This window comes from Bos indicus, chromosome 13, assembly GCF_029378745.1.
Source record: "Bos indicus isolate NIAB-ARS_2022 breed Sahiwal x Tharparkar chromosome 13, NIAB-ARS_B.indTharparkar_mat_pri_1.0, whole genome shotgun sequence".
Lineage (NCBI taxonomy): Eukaryota > Metazoa > Chordata > Mammalia > Artiodactyla > Bovidae > Bos > Bos indicus.
The window spans coordinates 79,573,571-79,598,401 of NC_091772.1; the positions used below are offsets into that span (position 1 = coordinate 79,573,571).

The 24,831-nt window shown below is 49.9% G+C and overlaps 1 protein-coding gene across 2 annotated transcripts; it reads right to left on the reverse strand.

The window, feature by feature from the left end:
• Positions 1–8,332: 8,332 nt before the first annotated feature.
• SALL4 (spalt like transcription factor 4) lies at positions 8,333–24,611 on the reverse strand. Of its 2 annotated transcripts, none has more exons than XM_070801899.1 (4): positions 24,324–24,611; positions 11,831–14,185; positions 10,705–10,985; positions 8,333–9,163 (listed from the first exon to the last, which is right to left on the reverse strand). In XM_070801899.1, exons 1-4 carry the CDS (start codon positions 24,451–24,453, stop codon positions 8,744–8,746), a joined length of 3,186 nt encoding a protein of 1,061 aa, XP_070658000.1. In that variant the 5' UTR covers positions 24,454–24,611; the 3' UTR covers positions 8,333–8,743. The 2 variants fall into 2 exon arrangements, with proteins under 2 accessions (XP_070658000.1, XP_070658001.1); XM_070801900.1 differs by having other exon boundaries at positions 13,157–14,185; positions 24,324–24,609.
• Positions 24,612–24,831: the final 220 nt, after the last annotated feature.

The window sequence follows — 24,831 nt, forward strand, 5'->3', positions numbered from 1 at the left end:
AAGAGATCATGGCCCTTTAATCCAAGGGCCCCCACACAGCTGGGAGCCAATAAACGCTAGCTCGTGTTTTTATCAAGCACCTAAAACGCCATGGAATCCCTTATCTCATCCTCCAAGCAGCCCTGCCAGCTGAGTCTAAATGAGCACACCCATTTCACAGATGAGGAAACAAGACACTCAGAGCGGCCTGCACAAAGCAACGTGGTTAGGAAGGAACAAGACTGGGCTCCCAGGCCTGGTCTTCTCTGCTCCAGAGGAAGGAAAGATGCCCTCCAGTGACCAGTGGAACCAGTGATCCTGACATTTCCAGGCAACTACGAATCCTGATCTCAAACACCTTCCAGCTCCCTCTGGTCCTCGGGGCGCCCACCTCTGGCCGCCTTCACTCACCAGGCTGTGCCCTCACTGTCTAGGGTACAGAGTAATAATAGTGGCCCTTCATCTGAAATCCTGTATCACTTCAGCACCTCACAACTGTAGAACCAGAGGCAACTTACAAACAGTTGGGCCTCAGTTTCCTCATCTGTAAAATGGGGGGCTTCCCTGGTGGCTCAGATGGTAAAGGATCCCTGCATCAGGAAGATCCCCTGGAGAAGGGAATGGCTACCACTCCAGTATTCTCGCCTGGAAAATCCCATGGGCAGAGGGCCTGGCAGGGGTCACAGAATCGGACACAACTGAGCAACACACACACACACACACTGGCCTCATAGGATTGTTGGAAGGATTAGAACCAATTGTGTACACACAGCAATTGGAAAGCTGCATACATACAGGGAGAATTGTGGGCACTCAGGATTGTTGCAAGAATTCGGGGCAGTAATAGCAAAATGTAAAGCAGTGCAATGCATGTCACATAGTAAGTTTTCACCAAGGTTAGTGATTATAATTTCTCCTCCTCCTCCTCCTCCTATAAATGTTAGGATTTTTTACTTATTAAAGAAACAACAAGGCTTCTCTGGTGGCTCAGTGGTAAGGAATCTGCCTGGCAATGCAAGAGACATGGGTTTGATCCCTGGTCTCAGAAGATCCCACATGCTGAGCAGCAACTAAGCCCACGCTCCACAACTGCTGAGCCTGTGCTCTCGAGCCCAGATACCCAGCTGCTGAGCCCACGTGCCCGAGGCCCGTGCTCTGCAACAAGAGAAGCCATCGCAGTGAGAAGCCCAAGCACCACAACCAGAGTAGCCCCCAGTCTCCACAACTAGAGAAAAGCCCTTGCAGCAACAACGGCTCGGCACAAAGAAAATAAAACGAAAAAAAAATAAAATTCTTTTTTTAAAATAGTAAAAAATAAAATAAAAAATACCATCAGTGTTATCAAACGGGGTCTCCAGACAACGTTCTAGGTAGATTTTTGAACTTTAGTTAGTAATTATTTCTGTAGGAGTAGGTACAGAGAGCTCCATATACCCACTCCATATCCACCCTGATCCCAAACCCAGCAATTTTCCTCACTAACATTTTGCATGATTGTGGTACATCTAAATGGATCTGAAATTTCTCCTCGTCTCTACTTTCTGCTTTTTCTCTAGTCAACAGGTATCATTTTTTAAAAGTTTTTCTTTAAATGAATTTTGAAAAGACCAAGAGCCCCTCCTAATCTCCAAAAGTAAAAATATTTCATATGAACAGAGAGGCACTTTTTTATTGCCTTTGTATTTTCCAAATTTCTGTGTGCTTTTATAATCACTGCAGAGAACAAAAATGACTCCCTTCCAGGAAGGCAGTCCCTGAGGAAGGGAGGCACTTAAAGGCTTTTATCTATCCAGATACTTGTGTGACATAGCAGAGGGCCTGTGGGGCTGGAGGGAACAGTGCCAGGGTCCAGGAGAGCAGCAGAGTGGGGCAGTGATGGGGTGGGGCTGGGCGGAGGGCATCAGAAGCCCTCTTCCCAGCTTGGCCCTGCCTTCTCCCGACGGCCCTAGAAACAGCTACCTTAGGGTCCTGCTTTCTGAGGAGCCCCTTTCACGGCCTTGGACAGCCCTGTCCACCCAACAGGCTCTGGAGCAGGCTCCATCCAACAAGTCACTGACCCCTAGATACCTGGAACAGAATGATCTTTGACAGACAAGCCAACCTAGTCCAGCCTCGTCTTGCCACAGAGGCCCACAGAGGTCACCAAACCTCACCAACAGATATTGGGCCCAGACCATAATCTATTTTGAGACTCAGTCCAGCCTACCCTGGAGCCTCATTTCCATAGCTCGCCAAGCTGGCTGAGGCTGTTTGCAGAGTGCAGGGTGCTAGCAGGGCTCAAGGCGAGGCAGGGAAAAGGGGACCAAAGACTTAATGAAACTGCTTGGATAGGCCTTCCCTGGCGGTCCAGTGGCTAAGACTGCTCTCCCAGTGCAGGGTCAGGAAATCAGCTCTAACATGCTGCAACCAAGGGTTCACACGCCCCGACTAGATGCTGCAACCAAGACTCAGGGCAGCCAAACCTTGTTAATGCTCTGGGTAAACCCAGACTGGGGGGACTTGCTTTGGTGCCTACAGTCTTCTCTGTGGATGAATGCCCCAGGTCGTCCCTTTGAGTTTCTCAACGTGGGTGCTACTTACTTTGGGGCTATTCCCAGATTGTGGGGGGCTGCCCCGCTCACTGGAGGATGTGCAGAAGCAGCCTTGGTGTCTCCCCGTGACGTGCCAGGAGCAGCTCAGCCCCTTCTCCCAGGCTGTGACCTCCACTGACGTCTCCAGACATGGCGAAATGTCCCGAGGGTAAAACTGTCCCTACTTGAGACCCACCCAGCTAGAACGTGATGTTAATCTAGTAAGACAGTATCTCTAACACTGACCTCATCTTCCCAGTTCCCCTTTTTTGGGGAAAGAACTCTAAGTGCTTTCCATTACCAACTATATCTAGTTAAGATCTAATTATATTAGTTTGTATGGTACTGTTTTTATCCCCAGACATTGGGGAGTTTAAGGAAAATACCACTCAACATTCATTCATTCAAGCCATATTCACCTAGCACCTACAATATTCCAGCCACTGGGGATAGTTAACAAGACACACAATACCTGCTGCCCAGAGCTGAGGTCTCTGCTGGTACCTAGATCTAAGAAAAGACCGAAATCATCAAGATGACCAGATGACCCGTCTAGCAGGCCTTCGGGGTTACCTGCCTCTTTCATGGTCACTGAGCTATTTTCCAACAGAATACTGCAGTTAACACAAACGATTCTCCCTGGTAGAGATGCAAATGAATTTTGCCCAGTGGAATGCCGCCGATTCTAGCCCTGTGAAGACTGACTCCTTTTTTCATCAGTTTACTTCAATCTTCCTGATTACCTGAAATTGAGGACTTTTTTCAATTCTTTCAATCAGTTGTAACTGTTGATAGAATCTCGGATACATGTTCATTTTACATTTGTAGGAGTCTTGATTTTCCCGTTCCAAAAGGTTATACTTTAACAGGATAGACAGAATAAACAAGCCAACATTTCAGAGAGTGCAAAACGCCATGTAGATAATACAAAAGGGAAGCACAAAAAAAGAGGTGCGTTTATCATTCTTACTTGATAAAAAGTTGGCAACTGTAAGCAATTCTCTTTTATTTCCCCATTTTTAAGAACAATTTCCTGCTTTGTGGAATCCCAAAGATGAGCAATCCTAAATTCCATTATAATTTCCTGTCCTGGGTCCCCTGGGGTCTTTACCACACAAGAAAGTGAAGACAGAATCGGCCTCCAACACAATTAACTCAGGATATTTAGGAAGGTCAGTGAAAATGATTTCTGCCACCAGGATGGCCTGAAGCCATCAGGATAGCCAGCAAGCATTAAAAAGCAAAACAAAACAAAAAGCTGGTTCGGGTGAAGTAAACAGTTAGAGAGGCAAACTTGACACCAGGTGTATCTACAGCACAAACCACGGGATGATACAGAAGGTTGTTTCAGTGCTTTTAAGGACCAACAATTATCCCTTTAGCATAAAATAAACCTCTGTATCCTTTGTCCCAAGCCTTTAGAACACGGGTATTTCAGTTTACCTCTTTCCCTGAATTAATGGGCTTCCCTGGTGGCTCAGATGATAAAGAACCTGCCTCAAACACAGGTTCGATCCCTGGGTCGGGAAGATCCCTTGGAGAAGGAAATGGGAACCCACTCCAGTATTCTTCACTGGAGAATTCCATGGACAGAGCTTAGCGAGCCACAGTCCATGGGGTCACAGTCAGACACAACAAAACAACTGAATTAATAGATGGTTTACCAAGGGTTAGCCTTTTGATGAAAGTGAAAGAGTGAAAAAGTTGGCCTAAAGCTCAACATTTAGAAAACTAAGCTCATGGCATCTGGTCCCATCACTTCATGGGAAATAGATGGGGAAACAGTGGCAGACTATTTTGGGGGGCTCCAAAATCACTGCAGGTGGTGACTGCAGCCATGAAATTAAAAGACACTTACTCCTTGGAAGGAAAGTTATGACCAACCTAGATAGCATCTTCAAAAGCAGAGACATTTTTCCAGTGGTCATGTATGGATGTGAGAGTTGGACTGTGAAGAAAGCTGAGCGCCTAAGAATTGATGCTTTTGAACTGTGGTGTTGGAGAAGACTCTTGAGAGTCCCTTGGACTGCAAGGAGATCCAACCAGTCCATCCTAAAGGAGATCAGTCCTGGGTGTTCATTGGAAGGACTGATGTTGAAGCTGAAACTCCAATACTTTGGCCACCTCATGCAAAGAGCTGACTCATTGGAAAAGACTCTGATGCTGGGAGGGATTGGGGGCAGGAGAAGGGGACGACAGAGGATGAGATGGCTGGATGGCATCACCGACACAATGGACATGAGTTTGTGTATACTCCAGGAGTTGGTGATGGACAAGGAGGCCTGGCGTGCTGCGGTTCATGGGGTCGCAGAATCGGACACGACTGAGTGACTGAACTGAACTTACAAAGGGATGGAGGGTGGAAATGATAGAAGAGGGGGACAAGAGGGGAAGAAATACAAATCGTTTGGGAAGTTCCTTCTCCCAGAAAGGTCACTTTCAAACATTTAGACTTTAGGGTTAAGAATCTGCTTTGGAAGGCAGGGTCACTGGTTCAATCCCTGGCTCTAGCTTGGAAGACTCCACGTGCCTCTGGGCAACTAACCCTGAGGCGCTGCAGCTACTCAAGTCCTGGAGCCCCAGAGCCCTGGCTCCCCAAGAGAAGCCACCACAACCAGGAGCCTGCACACGGCAGCTAGAGCAGCCCGACTCGCCACAGCCAGCGAAAGCCTGCGAGCAGCATCGAACATCCAGCACAATCCAAAATTTTTTAAAAATTTCTTTTAGACTTTCAAATGCAGTTTGATGCTTCTTTTAAACACTTTCTGAGGTCTTACCCTTAATACCTCAATTGCAGCATCCACTTCTGAGAGGCAAATTTGCTTCCTGCTCCTCGTTTTGGCCATGTTTAGCTAATGCTCCATTTTCATTATTTAGAAATAGTTGAATCACGGCAAAGTGGTAAGGACCTGGGGTTTTTTTGGTATTTTTTTATTTAGGGGGAAATCTGAATTTTCATGTATACCAGGACCAAAGCAGGATCCCTAGACCAAAAGCAGTTGCTTCTCTCAGCTTATTAGGAGATGTTAATAGCTCTGAAAGCTAATAACTCACTTTCTGTGAAGAGAATTGCACATTTCTTGTAGTCATTAATGATTTTGTTTGGAAACAAGGAAACACAACTGAGGGAGTTACCAGGACAATGATTACGCCACAAGAAGCACATGCTTTCTCCACCAGAAAAAGTGCCCCTTTAAATGACTATGGTTACCGAATCCGTAAATAAACAGGCCGAGGAGAGAAGAAAGCGAAGTCGTGAATTAGCCACGACGGTGTTTAGATCTTAATCAGAGACTGTTTAGATCTTAATCAGAGACCAGGTTGGGGACTGCCTGGTTGTCCAGTGGTTAGCGCTGCGCTTTCCAATGCAGCGGGCACTCGGTTGACCCCTGGTTGGGGAGCTGGTTGGGGAGCTAAGACCCCACATGCCTTGTGGCCAAAAAACACAAAACATAAAACACAAGCAGTATTGTAACAAACTCAATAAAGGCTTTAAACATGCTCCACATTCAGTTCAGTTCAGTCGCTCAGTCGTGTCCGACTCTTCGCGACCCCATAAATCACAGCCCGCCAGGCCTCCCTGTCCATCACAAACTCCCAGAGTTCACTCAAATTAAAAAAAAAAAAAAAAAAAAAAGCACAAGGTCAGAATCACAAATTTAGCCAAATATACCTCTCTGATGGATTCAAAATAGACTTCCCCCAAACTCAGCGAAGAGCCTACAACCAACGTTCTGCCGTTCTCTAACTTCCAGCCACAAGCATTCAAACGTGCTAGGGTAGCCTGATGAAGGTGGTGGTGGGGAGGGGGATCAAATGCACTCACTGGAACCGGTGAAACTGCAACTCCCACCGAAATACTGTTGCTGTGTCCATATCTGAAGACACACAGAAAACCCACCTTAGAAATTACCCCCACCGGCCTACTTTCTTTGTACATTACTAGAGAATGCTGAAGTATGCCATTGCATGCATGCTTCCTGGGTTACGAACTGCCAAGAACCACTGTCTGGAAGGTGAAGGAGGCGCCCACCGCCTGATGGCTTTGGCCCCACATGCCTGCCTTCCTCAGTCTCAACAGACTGAACCAAGAGAATCCTCGTGATCCAGAGTTGGGACCAATTTTTATGCCCATCTCATCTGGGACATAATAAGTGTTCAATACGTTAGCCTTCTCATTTTGCTTGTTTGGTTCAGAAAGCTGGACGTGGCCTATTTGTGCTGCGAGCTCAAGTCACTTCAGTCATGCCACCTCTTTGCAACCCCATGGACTGTAGCCCGCCAGGCTCCTCTGCCCGTGGGGTTCCCCAGGCAAGAATACTGGAGTGGGTTGCCATGCCCTCCTCCAGGGGATCTTCCTGACCCAGTGTGTCTCCTGCGCTGCAGGCAGATTCTTCACCACTGAGCCACTGCGGAAGCCCCTATCCTACTTAGTTGGGTGGAATTTCTCCCAAGGCAGCTGGAAATGATTGTCAGGAAAGGACTCTCAGGTGTGGAGCAGAAACTAACAGAAAAATTTACATACACGCCTGGTGGTGAAAAAAAAAGAACCATTCAAAATTTATTCTCCAACAGACAGACAGCATCAGCAGGTAAAAACTACAGGGGTTTCTCCGTAGATCATACATTCACAAGGCATTATTAAGCTTAACAAGTGAGAAAGCCTCTGGTCTATCTTCTGTAACAATATCCGCTTCACAGTGTAAACAGGCACTACCATTGTGTTCACTTACAATTCCAGAAGGAAAGGCACAACTTGGCAAAACAAAACAAAAAAACTTGAGGGGGGGATCCTAAAGTCAGGTGCAATTACCAAGAGACAAGACTTGAGAAAAGCCACAATCCACTCTTCCAGAGGGGCAAAGACTTCCCCACCTGGAAATGTGGGTCTTTCTCCTCGCTTGTTAAATCTTCAAGAGGAACGCTTCATCGTCTGCTTAATATCACATATACAAAAGGGGTTAGGGTTAGAAGAAAAAAAAGAATCACAACATCATCTTGAACTTCCAGCTGCTCCCACCAATACATCAACTCTTAGGTTTACGATAGGGTCTAGGAACACTTCAGCGGTCATCCGATAGGAAAATAGAGACTATAGCTACAAAAATAACACACGAATGAGGTAGATAAATTAAAGCTTTCACATCCAGGACTCGCCTGTTCCAACTTGGTAGCCTTCATGCAATACTCAGAAGAAAAAAAAAAAATCTTCATAATTACTCGGCATTAAGTCACAATCAAGGAAATGTTGGTACAAATTAGTGTAAGAAGTTTTTAGTATATAATAAGAAAACATGCCCTTCCATGAGTTTGTTTCTTCAAGAATGGACACCGAGCTCTTCAACAGAGCAGGCACACTGGTGAACTAAGTTACCTCACCTGAGATTCCCTGCTCAGGTGTTCACCTCTCCTGGTTTTAGGAAGAAGGTGGCATCTGGAAGGGTAGAGAGGACCTTGGCACTCTTGAGGCTCCAACTTAACTGTATTTAAATAAGCAGCAACACACACACTGACTCTCTAAGGACTAAAATCAGTCCACTTGAGGGCATCCTACTTAAGGTTCCAAGGTTGAAAAACACCTTGGAATTCTACAACCTTGGTTTTCAAAAAAAAAAAAAAGTACATTCAAAAAAACAAAAGAAAAATGGGTGCAGGGTTGGGAGAATATGAAAACAGGTCCCAAAACAGATGACAGACCATGTCCATTTACCCGCATACAGTCCCCGCAGAATTAAGTATACAGCCGCCCCCCACCCCCCGCCACTCCACCCCCAAGCAGGTGAAACAGGTGTCTTCTCCATGGTGGTTCAATACCTTCCAACTTGAAAGAGGTGACCGTCTTTGGAAACAGTTACTCGAGGTTGTACAAAGATTTTTATGTATATAGTTTGTTGCAAGTAACAAAACTACTTTGCAAGACCCGCTTTCTTCCAAAATTTAAAAAAATACTAGTATTTGTTTTAGTAAGGATTTTTTTTTTCCTCTCTTTTTTCTTTTTTTGCAAAGCAGCATAGCAACATTGTGATTGTAAGCCGTGCCTGAGGTTGTGGCCACAACTGTAAACGTTATTTGCACATCAGGAAGAAAACTGGAGGAGACGGGGGCCTTAAAAAAAGAGAGAGAACAATAAAAGACACAGTTCTCTAGAGAGGTCACTGCGTGCACTGCGCCTCGGAGGTGCGTCCTCCCGCGGCTTAGCTGACTGCGATCTTGTTTTCTTCCAGGAGGTGCGGGAACTGGTGTTTGGGGACGTTGTCGGCCGTCCCTGGCTTCTCCACCTCGGCCCCGGCGGCAGACTGGGAGCCGTCGATCTTGGAGGCGGCCGTGTTATTCACCACGGAGCTGGCCCCCAGGGACACCGGGAGGGTGGGGACGCCACCACTCTGAATTACGGAGATCTCGTTGGTCTTCATGGCCAGACCACCGTTGAGCATGGTGGCGTACTGGCTCCACACGACGGGGTCCACGCTCACCGAAGGGGCCACGATCTCCTTGGGAAACATCTCGGGGACCCTCTTTGCGTCCGTTCCTAACAGAGCCATGGTGTTCTCGATGGCCAGCTTCCTGCCACGGCGTGCCGAGCTATTGTTGGCCCCGTGTGTCATGTAATGGACCTGTGGGAAGAGGGACAGAAGGGTTTCCACCAAAACAGAGGCTTTTGCGTGTAGGCCAATCACAGTCAAGTCTGCGCACAGGCTTGGTCTGTCTAAACTTCTATTTTTAAAATGAGATTTCGGAGACTTCCTTGGAGGTCCAGGGGTTATGGCTCCATGCTCCCACTGCAAGGGGCACAGGTTAAAACCCTGCATCGGGGAACTAGGATCTCACAAGCTGCAGAGAGCAGCCAAGAGAAAAATTAGATTTCATATTAAAAAATCCAGATTATCTATTCTCTGAGGGGGGGTGGGGGCCGGGAACAATCAGACCATCTAGCAACAATGGACCCACATTCCTCCCTAGAGGCAAACAAAGTTGGGGATGCACACTCCGATCTTCCCCATCTATTCACATGCACTTCTGTCAACACCTACTAGGTAGTATAGTGTTGTTTCAGAGTGCTAGGGTTACAAGGTATTAACACACAAACCTACAGAGGTAACAAATGGTATGGAACTGAAGGCATGCAGACACTGAGCGCAGGTGGAATGGGAAAACAGGTGAGACCAGGAGCTTACATCAGTGTCAATGCCCTGGTTACGACTGATTCTCTGCACGTACGCTAAGTCAATTCAGCTGTGTCCAACTCTTTGCGACCAACCCCATGGACTGTAGCCCTCCAGGCTCCTCTGTCCATGGGATTCTCCAGGCAAGAATACTGGAGTGGGTTGCCATGCCCTGCAGGGGATCTACCTGACCCAGGGATCAAACCCACATCTCTTGTATGTTTCCTGCACGGGCAGGTGGGTTCCTTACCACTAGTGCCACCTGAGAAGCCCATGTATTCTACAGGTGAGTAAAATTAAAGTTCTACCACTGGGAGAAATTAGCAAGCGTGTGAGCATCTCTGTGCAACTTCCTCCTTTGTGGGAACTGACCCGAATAAAAAATTTGAGTTATAAAAACTAATTTTTGAACAAAACAGACCCTGCCCTGATGGAACTGACATCCCAGATACATAGTGTCAACAGAAGTAATCATTGCTGAGGCAAAAATAAGCCTGGCTGGGAAGGTTACACAAGCCACCAGGAACGAATGTTATTTCATCTACGGTGGCAAACAAGAAAGGGACTCTTCTGAAGAGCAAAGATACTCTACTGCCTCCTGCTTCTTCAACCCGGCCTCCTTTCTGCAATTATTTTCCCAAAGTTGAAGACCAGTCATCAAGTCTAAAAGCACAAGACAAACCCATACAGGATTTATCCATTTTATATTACAAGCATGACAATCACAATCTATGTTTCCCGATCTGCAGGACTTTATGAAGGCAACGAACATCCCAACTTCAGAGATGCTGTGAGAAAGCCTGTTTCTTTTTTCTTTTTTTCACTGCACTGCAGAGCTGGCAGGATCTTAGTTCCCCAACCTGGGCTTGAACCTGGGACCCAGCAGTGGAGGCACGCAGTCACTTGGCCCTGATGGAAGGATTCGTTAGGGATAAATGTCGCTGCTTAACACTGAGCCCCCCACCCCCAGCGGAAGCCCTAAGGAGGCTCACCTTCAAGTTGCCTTTGGTGGTGAAAGCGCGCCCACAGATGTTGCACACAAAGGGCTTCTCACCGGTGTGAGTCCGCTCGTGGATCTGCAGCGCGCTGGCCGACGAGAAGTTCTTCCCGCACCTCGTGCAGCCGTGCTGCTTGGCCTGTCGTCGGGGCTGGGCCGCCAACAGAGGCGTCATACCTGGGGACATGGTCGTGGGACCCACAAACCCACCGGGAACTTCAACTTTGACATAGGTTGGCTGGGCTCGGATAAATGTGGATGGAACGCTGCTCCGACCTGCGCACAGGGAAAAGAGAAGGAAAAAAAAAAAAAACTTTATCATCACGTCATTCATTCATTCTTCAAACCAAGAAAGGAGTTTTGCCCACCACTGCCCCGCCGCCGTTTGAGAGTCTGGAAACACCTTTCAGGAAGTTTACACCTTGGAAGCAGCTTTCTTCTTATTTAGCTACACAGAGAATGACAACTCCAAAACTTCAAAGAATTTTTCCTATTGGGTGAGCCAAAAAATATTTCGGGTTTCCCCAAAACAGGAGGTGGAAAAGCCCGAACAGACTCTTTGGCCAACCCAATATTTTGGATTTTAAAAGGTATCGGCATCAGAAACGCATGCAGGCAATTCCAAGTTCAATCCCCACATCAAGTTACCTTTAAAGTCTGCTCTGACACCATCTTTCTGATTCTACAATGGTGTCCCCTCATTAATGCCATCAACAGGCACCCCACAATTTAAAATAGGTTAGATTCTCTTTTCTCCCTCAAGAATTACCCATCTGTGACTCTTACATTAGGGAGTGGGATCTCTGAATCAAGGAACTATGAATTATCTCACTGGTGTCCACTTCCTGAAATACTCTTCTAGGATAGCATTAACTCCAAAGAATCCCCGTGTGGCCACCACGGGCCTCCAACACAAAAATCAAAACCAAGCAAAGTAAACTGTCCATGCCCAATCTGCAAGAACTGTCCTAAGTAAAAGCATGTCAGGACTATGACAGAGGTGGTCACTAATTGCCCTACAGAGGAGCTAGTTCACTCTCCATTGGTCAAGGTCACCCCGGGTTCCTTCCAGATGACCTCGAGCCCAGAATGGACCTAAGTGAAATCCAAAGCTCTATCACCTTCCATCTCAGTGCGGCTGCTTTCGGAGCCGTCCCCTTTGCCGTCGGCGTCTGGAGACTTGGACTTGACGCTCTCCGCCTGGCTATGGGCCGGCGAGACCGCCTGGAAGGACGTGCTCTCTAGGACGTCTGGGCTTCGGCTGGCGCACTCGGGGTCGCCCATCACCGAGGAGGCGTCGTCATTGGTCAGGCCGTCACTCTCCACGGACCCGTTTTCTCGGCTGCCCTGCCGCTGCAGGACGAGCGCAGCGAGCCCCGCCTTCACCGGGGCGTCCAGCGAAGCCGCCGTGGCCAGCCCCGGGGTAGGGGACGCCGCGAGGACGCCGGCGAGGGGCCCGAGGACCCTCGAGGAGCTGCTGGGGGCGGCCTCCTGGGGGCAGGCTTCGTCTACGTCGATGGCTTCCATGACCCCATCGTGAGCGGGCGCGCCGGGGCTGCCATTCTCCCCAGCCGCCGAGGGCTCGGGGCCCGCGAACTCGCAGGGGCTCTCGGGCAGAGGCGTGTTGGGGATCTGGCCGCCCATGTGCATGCGGATGTGCTGCTGCAGCAGAACCGCGTTGGTGAACTTCTTCTGGCAGATCGGGCAGGAGTGCTGCGTCTTCACCGACGCGCTGGTGCGGTGCACCCCCAGGTGCGTCTTCAGGTTGCCTTTGGTGGAGAAGGCGCGGCCGCAGACCTTGCACGGGAAAGGCCTCTCCCCGGTGTGCGTGCGGTAGTGCATCTTGAGTGAGCTCTGGCAGCTGAGGACGCGGTGGCAGATGAGACACTCGTTGGGGTCGGTGGTGGCCTTGTCTATGTTCTCCACCAGCCGCTGCAGCTTCAGGGTCTCCGACCCCGGCTCCGGCGGCCCACCCCCTGGGAAGCCTCCGACCCTGGGGGAGGGATGGGTCGGCCCCACCCCGGGCAGGATGGAGCCATCCTCGCTTTCCGGAGACGGCCCGGGCTGCAGGTCGCCGGGCAACGGGCCCCCCGCGACGTCCTTGGGGTGAGGCCCCGAGGGGAGATTCTGAGCTAGCCCTACGACACTGGGGGTCCCCGCCGCGAGCGCGGGTTTGCTGTCTAGGGAGAGCCCGGCTTCCTCGAGGGGGACGGGGCCGGCCAGCGCGAAGGGAAGGCCGCCGCCCACCGCCGTCTTGTCGTGGAAGTCGGCAAACAGCTGGGGGTTTGCCTTCACCTGGGGATGCCGGTGGAAGTGCACCTTGAGGTTGCCCTTGGTGGTGAAGCGGTGGCCGCACACGGAGCACACGAAGGGTCTCTCTCCGGTGTGGGAGCGGAGGTGGATCTGCAAGGAGCTATCAGTCCCAAAAACCTTGCTACAGTACTTACACTTGTGCCGGCAGAGAGCCTCGTCCTTGAGTTTGACCTCCACCGGGGAGACACTCGGTGGCTTCCCTTTGCCTTTCTTGGACGGGTCTAAGGCCACCGCGGAGAAGGGGCTCTGGAAGAGCACAGAGCCCTGGGCCTGGGGGAGCAGCGCCCCAGGGAGGCGCGACAGGACGCCGGGGAGCACCCGGGTGGCGTCCGGCTTCAGCGCGAAGGGCGGCAGGCCCGGGGAGGCGGAGCCGCCGGCGGAAGGGACGTTGGCGTGAGGTAGCTTGGCGGGCTTCAGAGCGTCCAGGGGCAGCCCGGCGCTCCCCGCCTTCTGGCTGAGCAGGGCCACGGCCGCCGACACCTGCTGCGACACGTGGCCCCCGAGCGTCTTCAGCGAGTCGGCCGCGTGCCCGGCGTGGAGGGCGTGCGAGGCCCACATGTTCACCTGCACCCGGATCTGCTCCGTGAGCTGGATCTGCTGCAGCTGCTGCTGCTGGAGGCACAGGATCTGCTCGAGGACCCAGGGCAGGCTGCCGGCGCCGGGCACGGGCGCCGGAGGCACGTCGGCGCTGCGCTGGTTCACCGCCACCTTGGTGCCGCGCAGCGCCTGAAGCGTGACACTGGTGTTGGCCACCTTGCCTTTGGGTAAGTAGCTTATGTCCTGCGGCGCGGGCGGCAGGGCGGCCTCCGTCTTCAGATACAGGACGGACTCCGCCCCCGGCTTTTCCCTCAAGTCCCCGGGGGCCCCTCCGCCGCTGCCATTGTCCCGGTGGCCCTCCCTCCGGCCCGGGCTCGGCGGCTGCGGGCTGAGCACAGTCCCTGACAAGTCTTCGGACGACATCGGCCCCTCACTGTCCTTCAAGATGAGCACGGGGGGCGTTTTAGTGCAATTTTTCTTGTGGTCCAAGAACTCCGAGAAGCTGAAGAACTCGGCACAGCATTTCTCGCAAACGTGGGTCTCCTCCCGCCGGGGCCGTTTTATCCCTGCTCCGTCCCCATTCAGCTCGTCGTTGCCGCGGCCACCAAGATAGTTCATTGGAGCACCTGCGAGGAGAGGGAAAGAGGAGATGAGAATTCCACCCTAGGAAGGGCACAGGGCGATCTCTGGAGGGGAGAACCACAACTCACAATTCAGAGGTCTTCATGATCTGTGTCCTAACAAGGAGAAGACCATGGAAGGGAATGAGGGTCTCAGTGAGCCAACCATTGGTGTAGTGGGTGGAATCATAACCCCCCCAAATATCCAATCCTAACCCGTTCCCCTGTGCATGTGGTCTTCTTGTTGGGGGTGGGGGGGAGGCTCTGTATAACTGTAATTAGAGTAGACCCCAAGCCCAATGCCTGGTGTCCTTAAGGAGAAAAGAGGAAAACTTCCCTGGTGGTCCAGTGGTTAAGAATCCACCTGCCAAGGCAGGGGACGCAGGTTCGACCCCTGGTCCAGGAAGATGCTACATGCCTCGAATCAATTAAAGCCCATGTGCCGCAACTACTGAGCCCATGGGCCTAGAGCCCATATTCTGCAACGAGAAACCACCACATAATGAGAGCCCTTGCATAGCAACTAGAGAAAGCCGGGATGCAGCAACAGGGGACCCAGTGCAGCCAAAAATAAATAGAAATTAAAAAAAAAAAAGACATGAGACAGAATAAGGCCACGTAAGGCCAAGGCAGGAGATACAAAGCTCTAAGCCAAGGATGCTGGACCCAACAGAAGGCAGCAAGCAGGCTGCGTGGGCCACACTCACCTTGGAGCCTCCAAGAGAAAATGACCCTGCTGCTCCTCAGCCTCAGGGGTCCAGCCTCCAGGAGAGTGCAAACAGACTTGTCTTGGGCAACCTAGTGTGTGCTCATTCACTAAGTCACGTTCGACTCTTCGAGGCCCCATGGCTGTAGCCTGCCAGGCTCCTCTGTCTATGGAATTTTCCAGGCATGAATACTGGAGTGGGTTGCCATTTCCTTCTCCTGGGGCTCTTCCCGACCCAGGGACTGAAGTTGGGTATCTTGCATCTCCTGCACTGGCCATCTAGTAATCTGTACCAACTTATTATTAAGGCAGTGCTGGGAAACTCAATATAATTTATTAAAATAATCCCCACGGAGCTCTCTGCCCCACCTCAGAGCTGGCTTACAAAAGCAAATGGATTTCATGTCATTCATTAAAATGACATTGGAAGCCTGCTGTTCATCTCCACCCTGGGTCCATCAAAAAGTGAAACTGCAATAAATCACTCCTTCAGACAATGTGGGAACTCCACCTTCCCACCAGAGAGGCTGGAAGTTTAAAGGTGCCAAGAACTATGACGGTGGTACTAAATTCACCTAAAATATGGACACCTAAATAAGACAAAGCCGATACCCGAGGAATGTTTTTTATGTGTGAAGGGGAAAAAAAAACTGAAAAAAAAAAAGGGGGGGGGGGGAGACTGCACGTCCAAGAAAAAGACTTTACTGACCTTCCTGATTATGGAAAACCTGTAGAAATGCCTTAGCATGACATTAAAGGATTAACAAGTCATTAAACAAAGAAGCCCAAGAAAAGCAGGAAACAATGGAATGACAGAATTTATTCCTCGCCCTCCATTTGCAGCCTCTACTACTGTTACATTAAATCAAACAACGTTCATAGTCTGGGCAGTTCCATTGCTGAAAATGATTGGTCCCTGGGTTTCTTTTGCCAATTGGGTCCCATTTCCTTCACAGTGATCAGTCTGTATGTCAAAACACCTACTGGGCAGCCATGCTTCAGCCAGATGCCTGGGCCCTGGCGAGTGGAGACTGTAAGTGACTTGACTGTTTTCGTTTCTTGGCTGTTCTGTTGTGCGTACACCCTGACGGGAGAAGTCACACAGGCACACCTCAGACTCCGCAATCCCAGGTGTGCTGAGCTAAATCACAGACCTTTGCATATGGATACAAAGACCCACCTAGGAAGAAGGGTATTTTTCACAAAAATGTTTACAGCCACAAAAAAAGAGGGGGAGGACGGGGAATATAAACTTTGGTATACCCACAGTATGAAAACAATGTAGAATTTCCGTATGTCCTGAATTCGGAGACAGAAATTAGGTAGAAGGAGGTTACAGAATAGTATGCAACAAGTGACCATTTTTGTTTAAAACAAAAAAACACACCTATTTGAAATGTACAAATGAATGGGGAAATGGCCAGGATGTCAGGAAGTATTCACTTATTTTTTAAGTAAAATAATCACTTTTTAAAAATAAATGAACCTATTTTGCCTCTTCTTGGGTGATTACATTTCCCAACACCATGGGTTTTGACTGAGGAGTCAGTCAACAATTTGGGGGAGGGATTGATCTTGAAACAGTGTATTTCTCTTAAGAAAGATCTATAGTTTCCAACACAGTTTCAAACACTGACTCTTTTAAATTTCCACAGCATAGCCTTAATAAATTGACTTAATCTTTGCTAATTTCAGACTAGGTAGTAATCAGAAGTTTAGCAAGGTGTGTGTGGGCTGGTGTGAGCCAAGGGAAAGAAAACAGAAATTATGGTAATCACTCACTCACAGGTTTGAAATGGTAGGTTTACCCCTCAGGATCTCTATTAAATGTGTACAATCATGACAGCGACCTAAGGTAGAGGCCTGGCTTCAGTAATGTGATTAGTAAGTGTTTGGGAGTGCTGGCTACGAGCCTGGCACCGTCCTAGGGTCTGGGCAAAGTGCAAGCACTGCAGGTGTTCAGTGAACAGCCATTTCTTCACCTTGTCTATTTCCGTGGCTTGGTTACCTGGGCAACTAGGGCTGCTGAAAATAAGACTTAACAGTCATTTAAAGCCTCACTCATTTTAACATCCCTTCTCACTTCCTACGGAGTGCAAGGCAGGGCTAGGGGTCTGATGATGCAAAGATGAGCAGCCTGGAAGTCCCCTACAGTCCAGACGAGAACCTCTAGGTGCCCCGTGGTCCACGCTACATCCATCCAATCCTATTAAACACCAGCCCCATTTATAGATGAGAAAAACAGACTCCGAGATGTGACTGACTTTTACCCAAGACAACACAATAAAAAATGTAGTCATAGATAACTTTTGAGCACTTATTATGTACAGGTGTAATTTGTATGTTATTAACAATTAACAAAAGAGACTATTACATTTAACAGAGGGGTAAACTGAGGCACGGGGCATTAACTTCCCCAAGGTTGTGAAGCTAAAGCCAGGCATGCACAGATCCTTCCTGTGAACACTCTTCATTCATGCACTTCCTTCCTCTCCTACTGTTTCTTTTACTGAGATGGCAACTATCTTGCCTCTTGCAGAAACCCCTGGGGAGGACAGGAAAGCTTGAAGGGGCAGGTTGGGGTGGGGGCGGGACAGGGAGGGTTAAGACACAATCAGATCAGATCAGATCAGATCAGTCACTCAGTCGTGTCCGACTCTTTGCCACCCCATGAATTGCAGCACGCCAGGCCTCCCTATCCATCACCAACTCTCAGAGTTCACTCAGACTCACGTCCATCGAGTCAGTGATGCCATCCAGCCATCTCATCCTCTGTCGTCCCCTTCTCCTCTTGCCCCCAATCCCTCCCAGCATCAGAGTCTTTTCCAATGAGTCAACTCTTTGCATGAGGTGGCCAAACTACTAGAGTTTCAGCTTTAGCATCATTCCTTCCAAAGAAATCCCACGGCTGATCTCCTTCAGAATGGACTGGTGGGATCTCCTTGCAGTCCAAGGGACTCTCAAGAGTCTTCTCCAACACCACAGTTCAAAAGCATCAATTACACCCCAGCTATGTCCATGGGGAACAGTAGGTAGGTACCACCTTCCTTCCAACTCCACAACTGCTCTAAAGCAACCAAATTCCCAAGAATCAAGTTAAAAGTATTCATCAGTTCCCAGAATCATTAAGATGGTGTATCTACCTGTACATTTGTAATGGGGTGCTTGTGGAGGTGTGTTAAGTGGTACCATCTTTCTGGAAGTGCAACTCTGGCAATTATGTGTCAAGAACTTTCCAAGGGAAACTTAGCAAGTTTCTCTTGGGAGGGAAATATACCAGCCAGGTAAATGCATAAATAGATACAACTTCTTCAGAGTACAATCCACCACCACCATGGTTATACTGCAATTCTTCCACCCAGCAACTCCCTTGGTAAGAATTTACTTTCTGTGATGCCGGGGTTCAGGGCTCATAGCAAGAAACAGCCCAAACAAAAATGGACACACTGGGGTTCACCAGCAAGATTCTGATGAAATAAATCGGGGTACAGAAAAAAGATGACTATTTTGTAGCTCTTTACTACAGGTGCTTGCTCTATAGGACAACCACTCAAGAGTGATTTCAAAAGGAGGAAAAAATGCACAGAACAGGCTGTACAGATAATGTGCTTCCCCCCTGCCATGTTTGGGAAGAGACATAAGTATGTCCGTGGGAAACTTCTGAAGTAAGAGTTGCTGAGGCTGGTCCCTGGCTTCTGGAGCACAGGCCTGGGGTGGAAGAGAAACTTCAAAATGTATACACTTTTGGCTTTTTTTTTAAATTAGCATGTTACACCCCTCGTCTCAGCCAAGCTACTTGTGGAAATCTCTAGCAAAGCCTGTGTACAAATGCCCATTCTGCCTGTTAAGCGCCAAAGCACAACCACGGCCATCCCCCGTATACTGCCACAGAGCACCCACTGCAGACTTGCACACCTTAACTCATTTATCTTTGCAGCCACAGAGACAAGCATCTTTGCTTCCAACGTGCAAGCGTGGAAATAGGCTCAGGAATAAATGACTCAAGGTGCCACACTGCTCACTAGAAAACACAAGAGCAGGGACTCTAGTCTTAAATACACTGAAAAAGGCACTAAAGTTAGCGGCCTCATTTATTACTGTTTCTGCTAGAAAACACTTCCTTTTTTTCATTTTACCCCTCTAGGAAAGCTTTTAAAGCATTTTCCCCCCTACTCTCCCCACCCCTCACCCCCGTCCAAAACTTTAATACCACAAACATACTGTGTATCTGTTTATGCACTATGATCCTTTGGAAGACCACAAACCACTGTTAACACCCATATTTTTTTTGGCCAGGATGCACAGCGCACAGGATCTCAGGAACCTGTGCCCGGTGCAGTGGAAGCGCGAAGTCTTAACGACTGGAACACCGGGGAAGTCCCATATATATGTTTTTTGTCTCCCTCTCTCCGTTCAAGAAAAAGTTTTCACCCCCACGCAGACAATATTCTTTCAGTCGTGAACACTGAGCACACACCTCGGCAGTATTTGCAGAACCCGTGCCTATGTCGTCAACAGAAAGCAGGTATTTTCCTATGATGTTAAAGCGGTTGTGTTACTGGAAATTCTGGTTACCTGAGTGACTGCTAGATCTTCTCTACTGTGTTCATGAAGAAGCACGTATTACTGTATCACAAACGTTTCCAATCATTTTCGCTCAGTGTATCTCAACACGATTTATTTCCTTGGTATTTCTATGTATTTCACTGTACGCATTTCAATATTTCTGTTGGGGGAGGGAACTGTGGCACGAAAAAGGTTAAGCTCCCTGCCCCAGAAGGACCCAGCAGTTCCCAAGAGTGATTTACAACCTGAATACCAGCTTGCAGGCACTGTATACACAGGCTCGCCTCTTCTGGAGCCTCCAAGCAATACTGGCAACATCCCACTCTGAGTCTTCAAACAGCAGGAGCTCTGTTTGCTGGTGCAGTAAAGTACTTCGACATCCAAACCACCATTGGCAAATACTGAAAGCGTATTTGCCCAAGAGTAAGAGGACTCTGTTATGAACAATCGCTGGGTATGCTTAAGTTAACCCTTCCCAAAAGGAAAAAGCAAAGTTCAGAGGGATTACAGCAACTAGATCTTCCATCCTTCCACCCCACCCCCCACTCCCGAATTTTAGGAATGTTATCTCTCAGCATCTAGTTATCCAATAAGTTGGAAGAATGCAGTAAACCCAGCAGGGGGCTTAGATTCAATCACTGCCAAATGGATAGAAAATACTCTTACTATTGTATAGCAAGAAAAGCTCATCTGCCAGAGGCCAATCAAATTCTGAAGCCTATGAAAATGCTTAAGAAACCAACCGTATATCTTGAGACAAGCATTATGCCTGAAGCTTATCTTTTTTCCCCTCCCATTCCTATATTAAAAGAACTACAATGAGTAGATTATCTAAAGTACTTAATATCTCTTACCCCACACCCCCACCAGCAGGATAACTGCTTACCAAAAAACAAAAGGAAACTGAGACATCCTTAAGAACTGAACCAGTTCAAAAAAAGTGCTTAATTTTACATCTGCATTCAGCAATCTGAGAAATGCCTTTAACTCAATTTGTAGGTGGCAAATTAGAGCTGTAATTACGTTTCCATTTAATAAAGGTACAAAAAAAAAATTGTTCCAACTGTCTTGGATCAAAATTCAAGTTTGCTGAAAAGGAAGAAGTAAAAAAATCAAAGTTTTTTGTGCTAACGTGTGCAAGCTCTGCTGTTGCTAGAGATAGATCCCACTTTGCCTCAACTGGAGCTCATCTTTTAAAAGGAAGTTGTTAACTTCACGCAGGCAGTTTTTGCTCTCTCCTTCCCCAGAACCCCTTAGAATAATACCTGACATGGACTCGAAATTTTAGGGGAAAAATGGCAATGATTGGAGATGCAGTTCTTATCTGGGTTTAGAGGCTTCTAAAGATGGTTTAGATGCTTGTTTAAACAATCAAAGGCACACAGGTGAAGGATGATGAAAAAGGGATATCTTAAACTCTTTCCATCATTTTTTCCAAGGCAGTAAAGCCTGGAGCACCAAATGCAAACTGTTTAATTTCCAAATTGCTTCCTGGAATAGAGTAAGTTCTAAAGCCTACAGCAGCCCGGCTCCTCCATCTGATAGAATACTGACAGAAAATTCCATCCCATAACCAACTCCTCTAAAACCACGATAATCACAACTTCTTGGATTTAGAGCACGGCTTAAATCAAACAGAACAAGGAAACTCTGGCAAGCCATTGCAACCAGGAGCTGAAGTTTAAACTGAGCAAAAACGGAAATCAAAGGTAATGTACGTGAGGTCTCCAGCCTGGCGTGGGCTACAGATAAAACCGCAGAATTATCCCAATTTGGCAGTTCAGCTGTCCTGACACAATTTTTTTTAATTGTTATTTTGAATAAAATTAATTACCGATCACATTTCCAGCACACAGTGGGCCTCTATAGTTGAAGCTATCTAAATAGGGTGTTTCATCTCCCGGGTACAGAGAAAGAACCCAGAAGCTCAGAAAGCAAAGCTTACGCAGCTGAAAGTCCTACAACCAGATTGGAATGCACACCTCACTCTTACACCTTACAAAAAACTTCATTTCATTTAAAAAGAGGAAGCATTATCTCTATCCCTCCCTCCCAAGATGGCTCCCTAACAGGAGGAGGGCTGAAGGGGCTTGAAGGATCAGCTAGCAGCGACTTGTGCAACTTCTTTTTAAAGGAACAAAAGAGGTTCGGGCAAGCTGTAGCCCTTCTCTTTTAGAAAGCCAGATGCAAACACAGAAACTTGGCCTGCAACATTCACCAAGGTTACTGTCACCAAGAATTCCCTTTCCCTCAATTAAAACAGAAACTCCCAAGTGTCCCATTCTGACTCCTTACCGCAGATGTAGGTCGTTTCAGTTCAGAAACTGGGGCTAAGCGGTTATTTGAAATGGGGGAATCTTGATCGTTGATGGTTGTAATCCAGTTTAGCACAAAGGCCATTTGAACCTCTTTTGAAAAAAATGCTAATTTTTCTGTACATGGCCTGACTCCCCTGACCACCTGCAGATTTTTGGATCTAACAGATCGCCAAACTTCATTTTCCTCCCTCAAAAAGTGCATTTAAATGGTATCAAATTCGCTGTGCACTATAAGATCAGTCTAAACTGGATGTCTTTAATTATACGCAAAAAAACGGGGGCTCAAACACAAAATATCCATTAAAATGGGAATGTACTACTACCTTCCGTTTCACGGCGGCAACTGGGGGCTCTGCAAACATATTAGAATCGAAGAATTCTTTCCAAGAATGCTAAAGACTTGCCAAAGAAACTTCGGCACCGCCAGGGAGAGCGCAAAGAACTGACTGGTGTCCCGAGGAGCGCCCAGCCCAGAGCTCTTCAACCCCCGGCCCAGCGCGTCCCTCCCATCAGGTGGGAGCCGGTACCTGCGAGGGGACCCGCCTCTCAGCAGAGCGCGAGGTTCCCGGCTGGGCCTCCAGGGGACGCCCGCGCGCAGCTCAGCGGCCACCGCAACCCCAGCGATCAATAGCAACTCCCCCTCCCCAATTGTGGAGGGAGCGCACGGCCAGGCTCGCGATCCTAACCAGCTCGGGTTAACTGGTGGCCGACTCCAGCTAGCGTTCATTTAAGAACGTCCCCTCGCCCCCCGTAACCAGCTCCCCCTAAGGTGCCGAATCCCACCAAAAGCCGCACTAAGAGTGCGCCCACCCAAAACGAAGCGGGTAGGGGGAAGGGGAGGTCAGAGCAGGACCAGGGGAGGGGTCAGAGCCAGGAGCTCGCCCCTCCTTCCCGGGAGGAAGCGGGCGGGCGGAGGGTTAACCCTTTTGTTCCAGGTGGGCCAGGCAACGAAGCCTCTCCGTCCTTCCCCCCCACCCCCCTCCCAAGGCACAAAGAGAGGCCGCCCTCCTCCGACCTCCGGTGCGCGCTGCCCTGACCATTGGACGCCCCCAAAACCGCAGAGACGCCCCTTTGGTCAAGCCGATCTCTTTAACTTGCCCTGGAAAAAATTATTTGGGGGGTGGGGTGGGGATAGGGATTTACATTAATCTTAGAGATTCAGAAAATGTATTCCATTCCCTCCCCGAAATAAAGGGTACGGTAACCAAAGAGTGGCGACGGCTCTTCCCCTCGTTGTAGTGGATTGGAGCGACTGGGGTCGCCGCGCGCACCCCCATCACCCGCTGGGAAATTAGAAAGCAGGCGGCGAGGGGAGCGAAGCCACCAACAAGGCCCGAGAGGAGCTTAAAGACGCCCCCTCCCCCCACGCGTACGCGAAAAACTTATCAGGCGACAATTTGGCGGGCCAGGGCGGAGGGGAGATAGTGAGAAAGCGACTCGCTCCTAAAGCCCCCGAGGTTAAATGATTAGGGAGAGAGGAGTCCGCTCGGCCGCTCCGACTGGGCTGGGGGTCCCGAACTCCTCCCGACCCCGGAGAGGCGCGGCGCGGAAGCGTGGGCCGGGTCAGCCCCCGGGAGCTCGCCCTGGCCGCGACCGCCCAGCCCTGGCGCGACCTCTCCCCTCCGGCCCCCGGGGCGCGCTTTTCGGAAAGCGGGGCGCGCCAGAAAAGCCACGCGCAACGCCAGGCGGGTGCACCCCAGCGGGACTGCAGAGCGCGCGCGACCCCCGCGCCCGGGGGCCCGCACCCCTCCCGCCGCCCGCGGTTATTTTTAGGAAGTCGGAAATCAAAGATGGCTGGAGGTCAGGCCCCGAAAGGTTAGGGCGAAGATCGGCAGGCGGCGTAGCCCCGGGAGCAAAGAGGGAAACCAAAAAAAGAAATTTTTGAAACGGAAAAGAAGGCAATCTTGTGCCCTCGTCCTCCACTTCTTCCGGCCCTCAGTCCCCTCCGCAGCGCGGGTGGCCCGCACCCCAGCTCCTGGGGGGTGGGGAGAGGTCGCGCCCCCTCCCCCTCACGGCACGGGAGGGGCGCGTGCAACAGATCGGCCTCCCCCGGGGGGTCTTCCAAAGGTGCGCCCCTTCCCCAGGCGCCTAGAAAAGCCCCCAACGGGTGAGGCAATAGAGTGGGGACCCCCGGGGTCTTTTCTTTTAAAAGCGGCGCCAGGGAGGGAGGAGGGGAGCCTAAGTTACAAGTGTGGGGGGGAGGTTACTAGTGAGGGGAGTGCAGCCAATTAAGAGAGGGGCAGAGGACGAGAAGGGGACCTCTCAGGAACGAGGGGCAGGCAGAGGCTCGGGGTCAATCCTACAGTAAGAGCGAGACCTGGGGGTGAAACTTCCACGAGAGAGAAGCGAGAAAAAGTGTAAAATTAACGAGGGCGGGGGTGGGGGTGGGGGTGGGGAACCAGGCTGCCGGTTAGCCCCTGGAACTAAGCCCCCGGATCCAAGTTCCCGAATCTGCGGAGGGAGTCGCGGCCTCGCCAAAGCCCGCGTCTCCGAGGGGCGGGCGAGCGTCTGAGAAGCTGCCCGCCCGGGGCGCGCGCCCCCCAGCCCCACTCACCCGGCGCCCCCGCCGCCGGCGCCGCTGGGGCCGCATCTGCACACTCGGGGGCCGGCTGCTGCGGCTGCCGCTCGCCCTGATCCTCCTCCGAGTTGATGTGCTGGGGCTTCGCCTGCTTGCGCCTCGACATGGTGCGAGCATCGGGGCGCCTGGAGAGCCGCGGTTATTTGCCCACTCCGCCACAAATTCCTGGAGTTGGGAAATTTACCCCCCTTCGGCCGGAACGCGCATGTCCCAGTAATTATTATTATCAATAATGCATTGCGATTTATCATGAGCCCTGACAGCTGATTGGCCTGGGTCCAAGACCTCAGAGATCATTTAAATAAGCCCTCATTGATCAGGGAGGGGCGAGGCATTCTGGGCTTTGTAGTCCGGCCCTACAAGCGACAAAGGCGTGTTCATCTGGGGAGAGCAACTAATTAGCATTCGGGCTCAGATTGGCTGGGTGCTGGGCGAAATCCGAGGGGGGACCATCCTCGCTTCAGCTATCTGAGTTCTGGGAGAG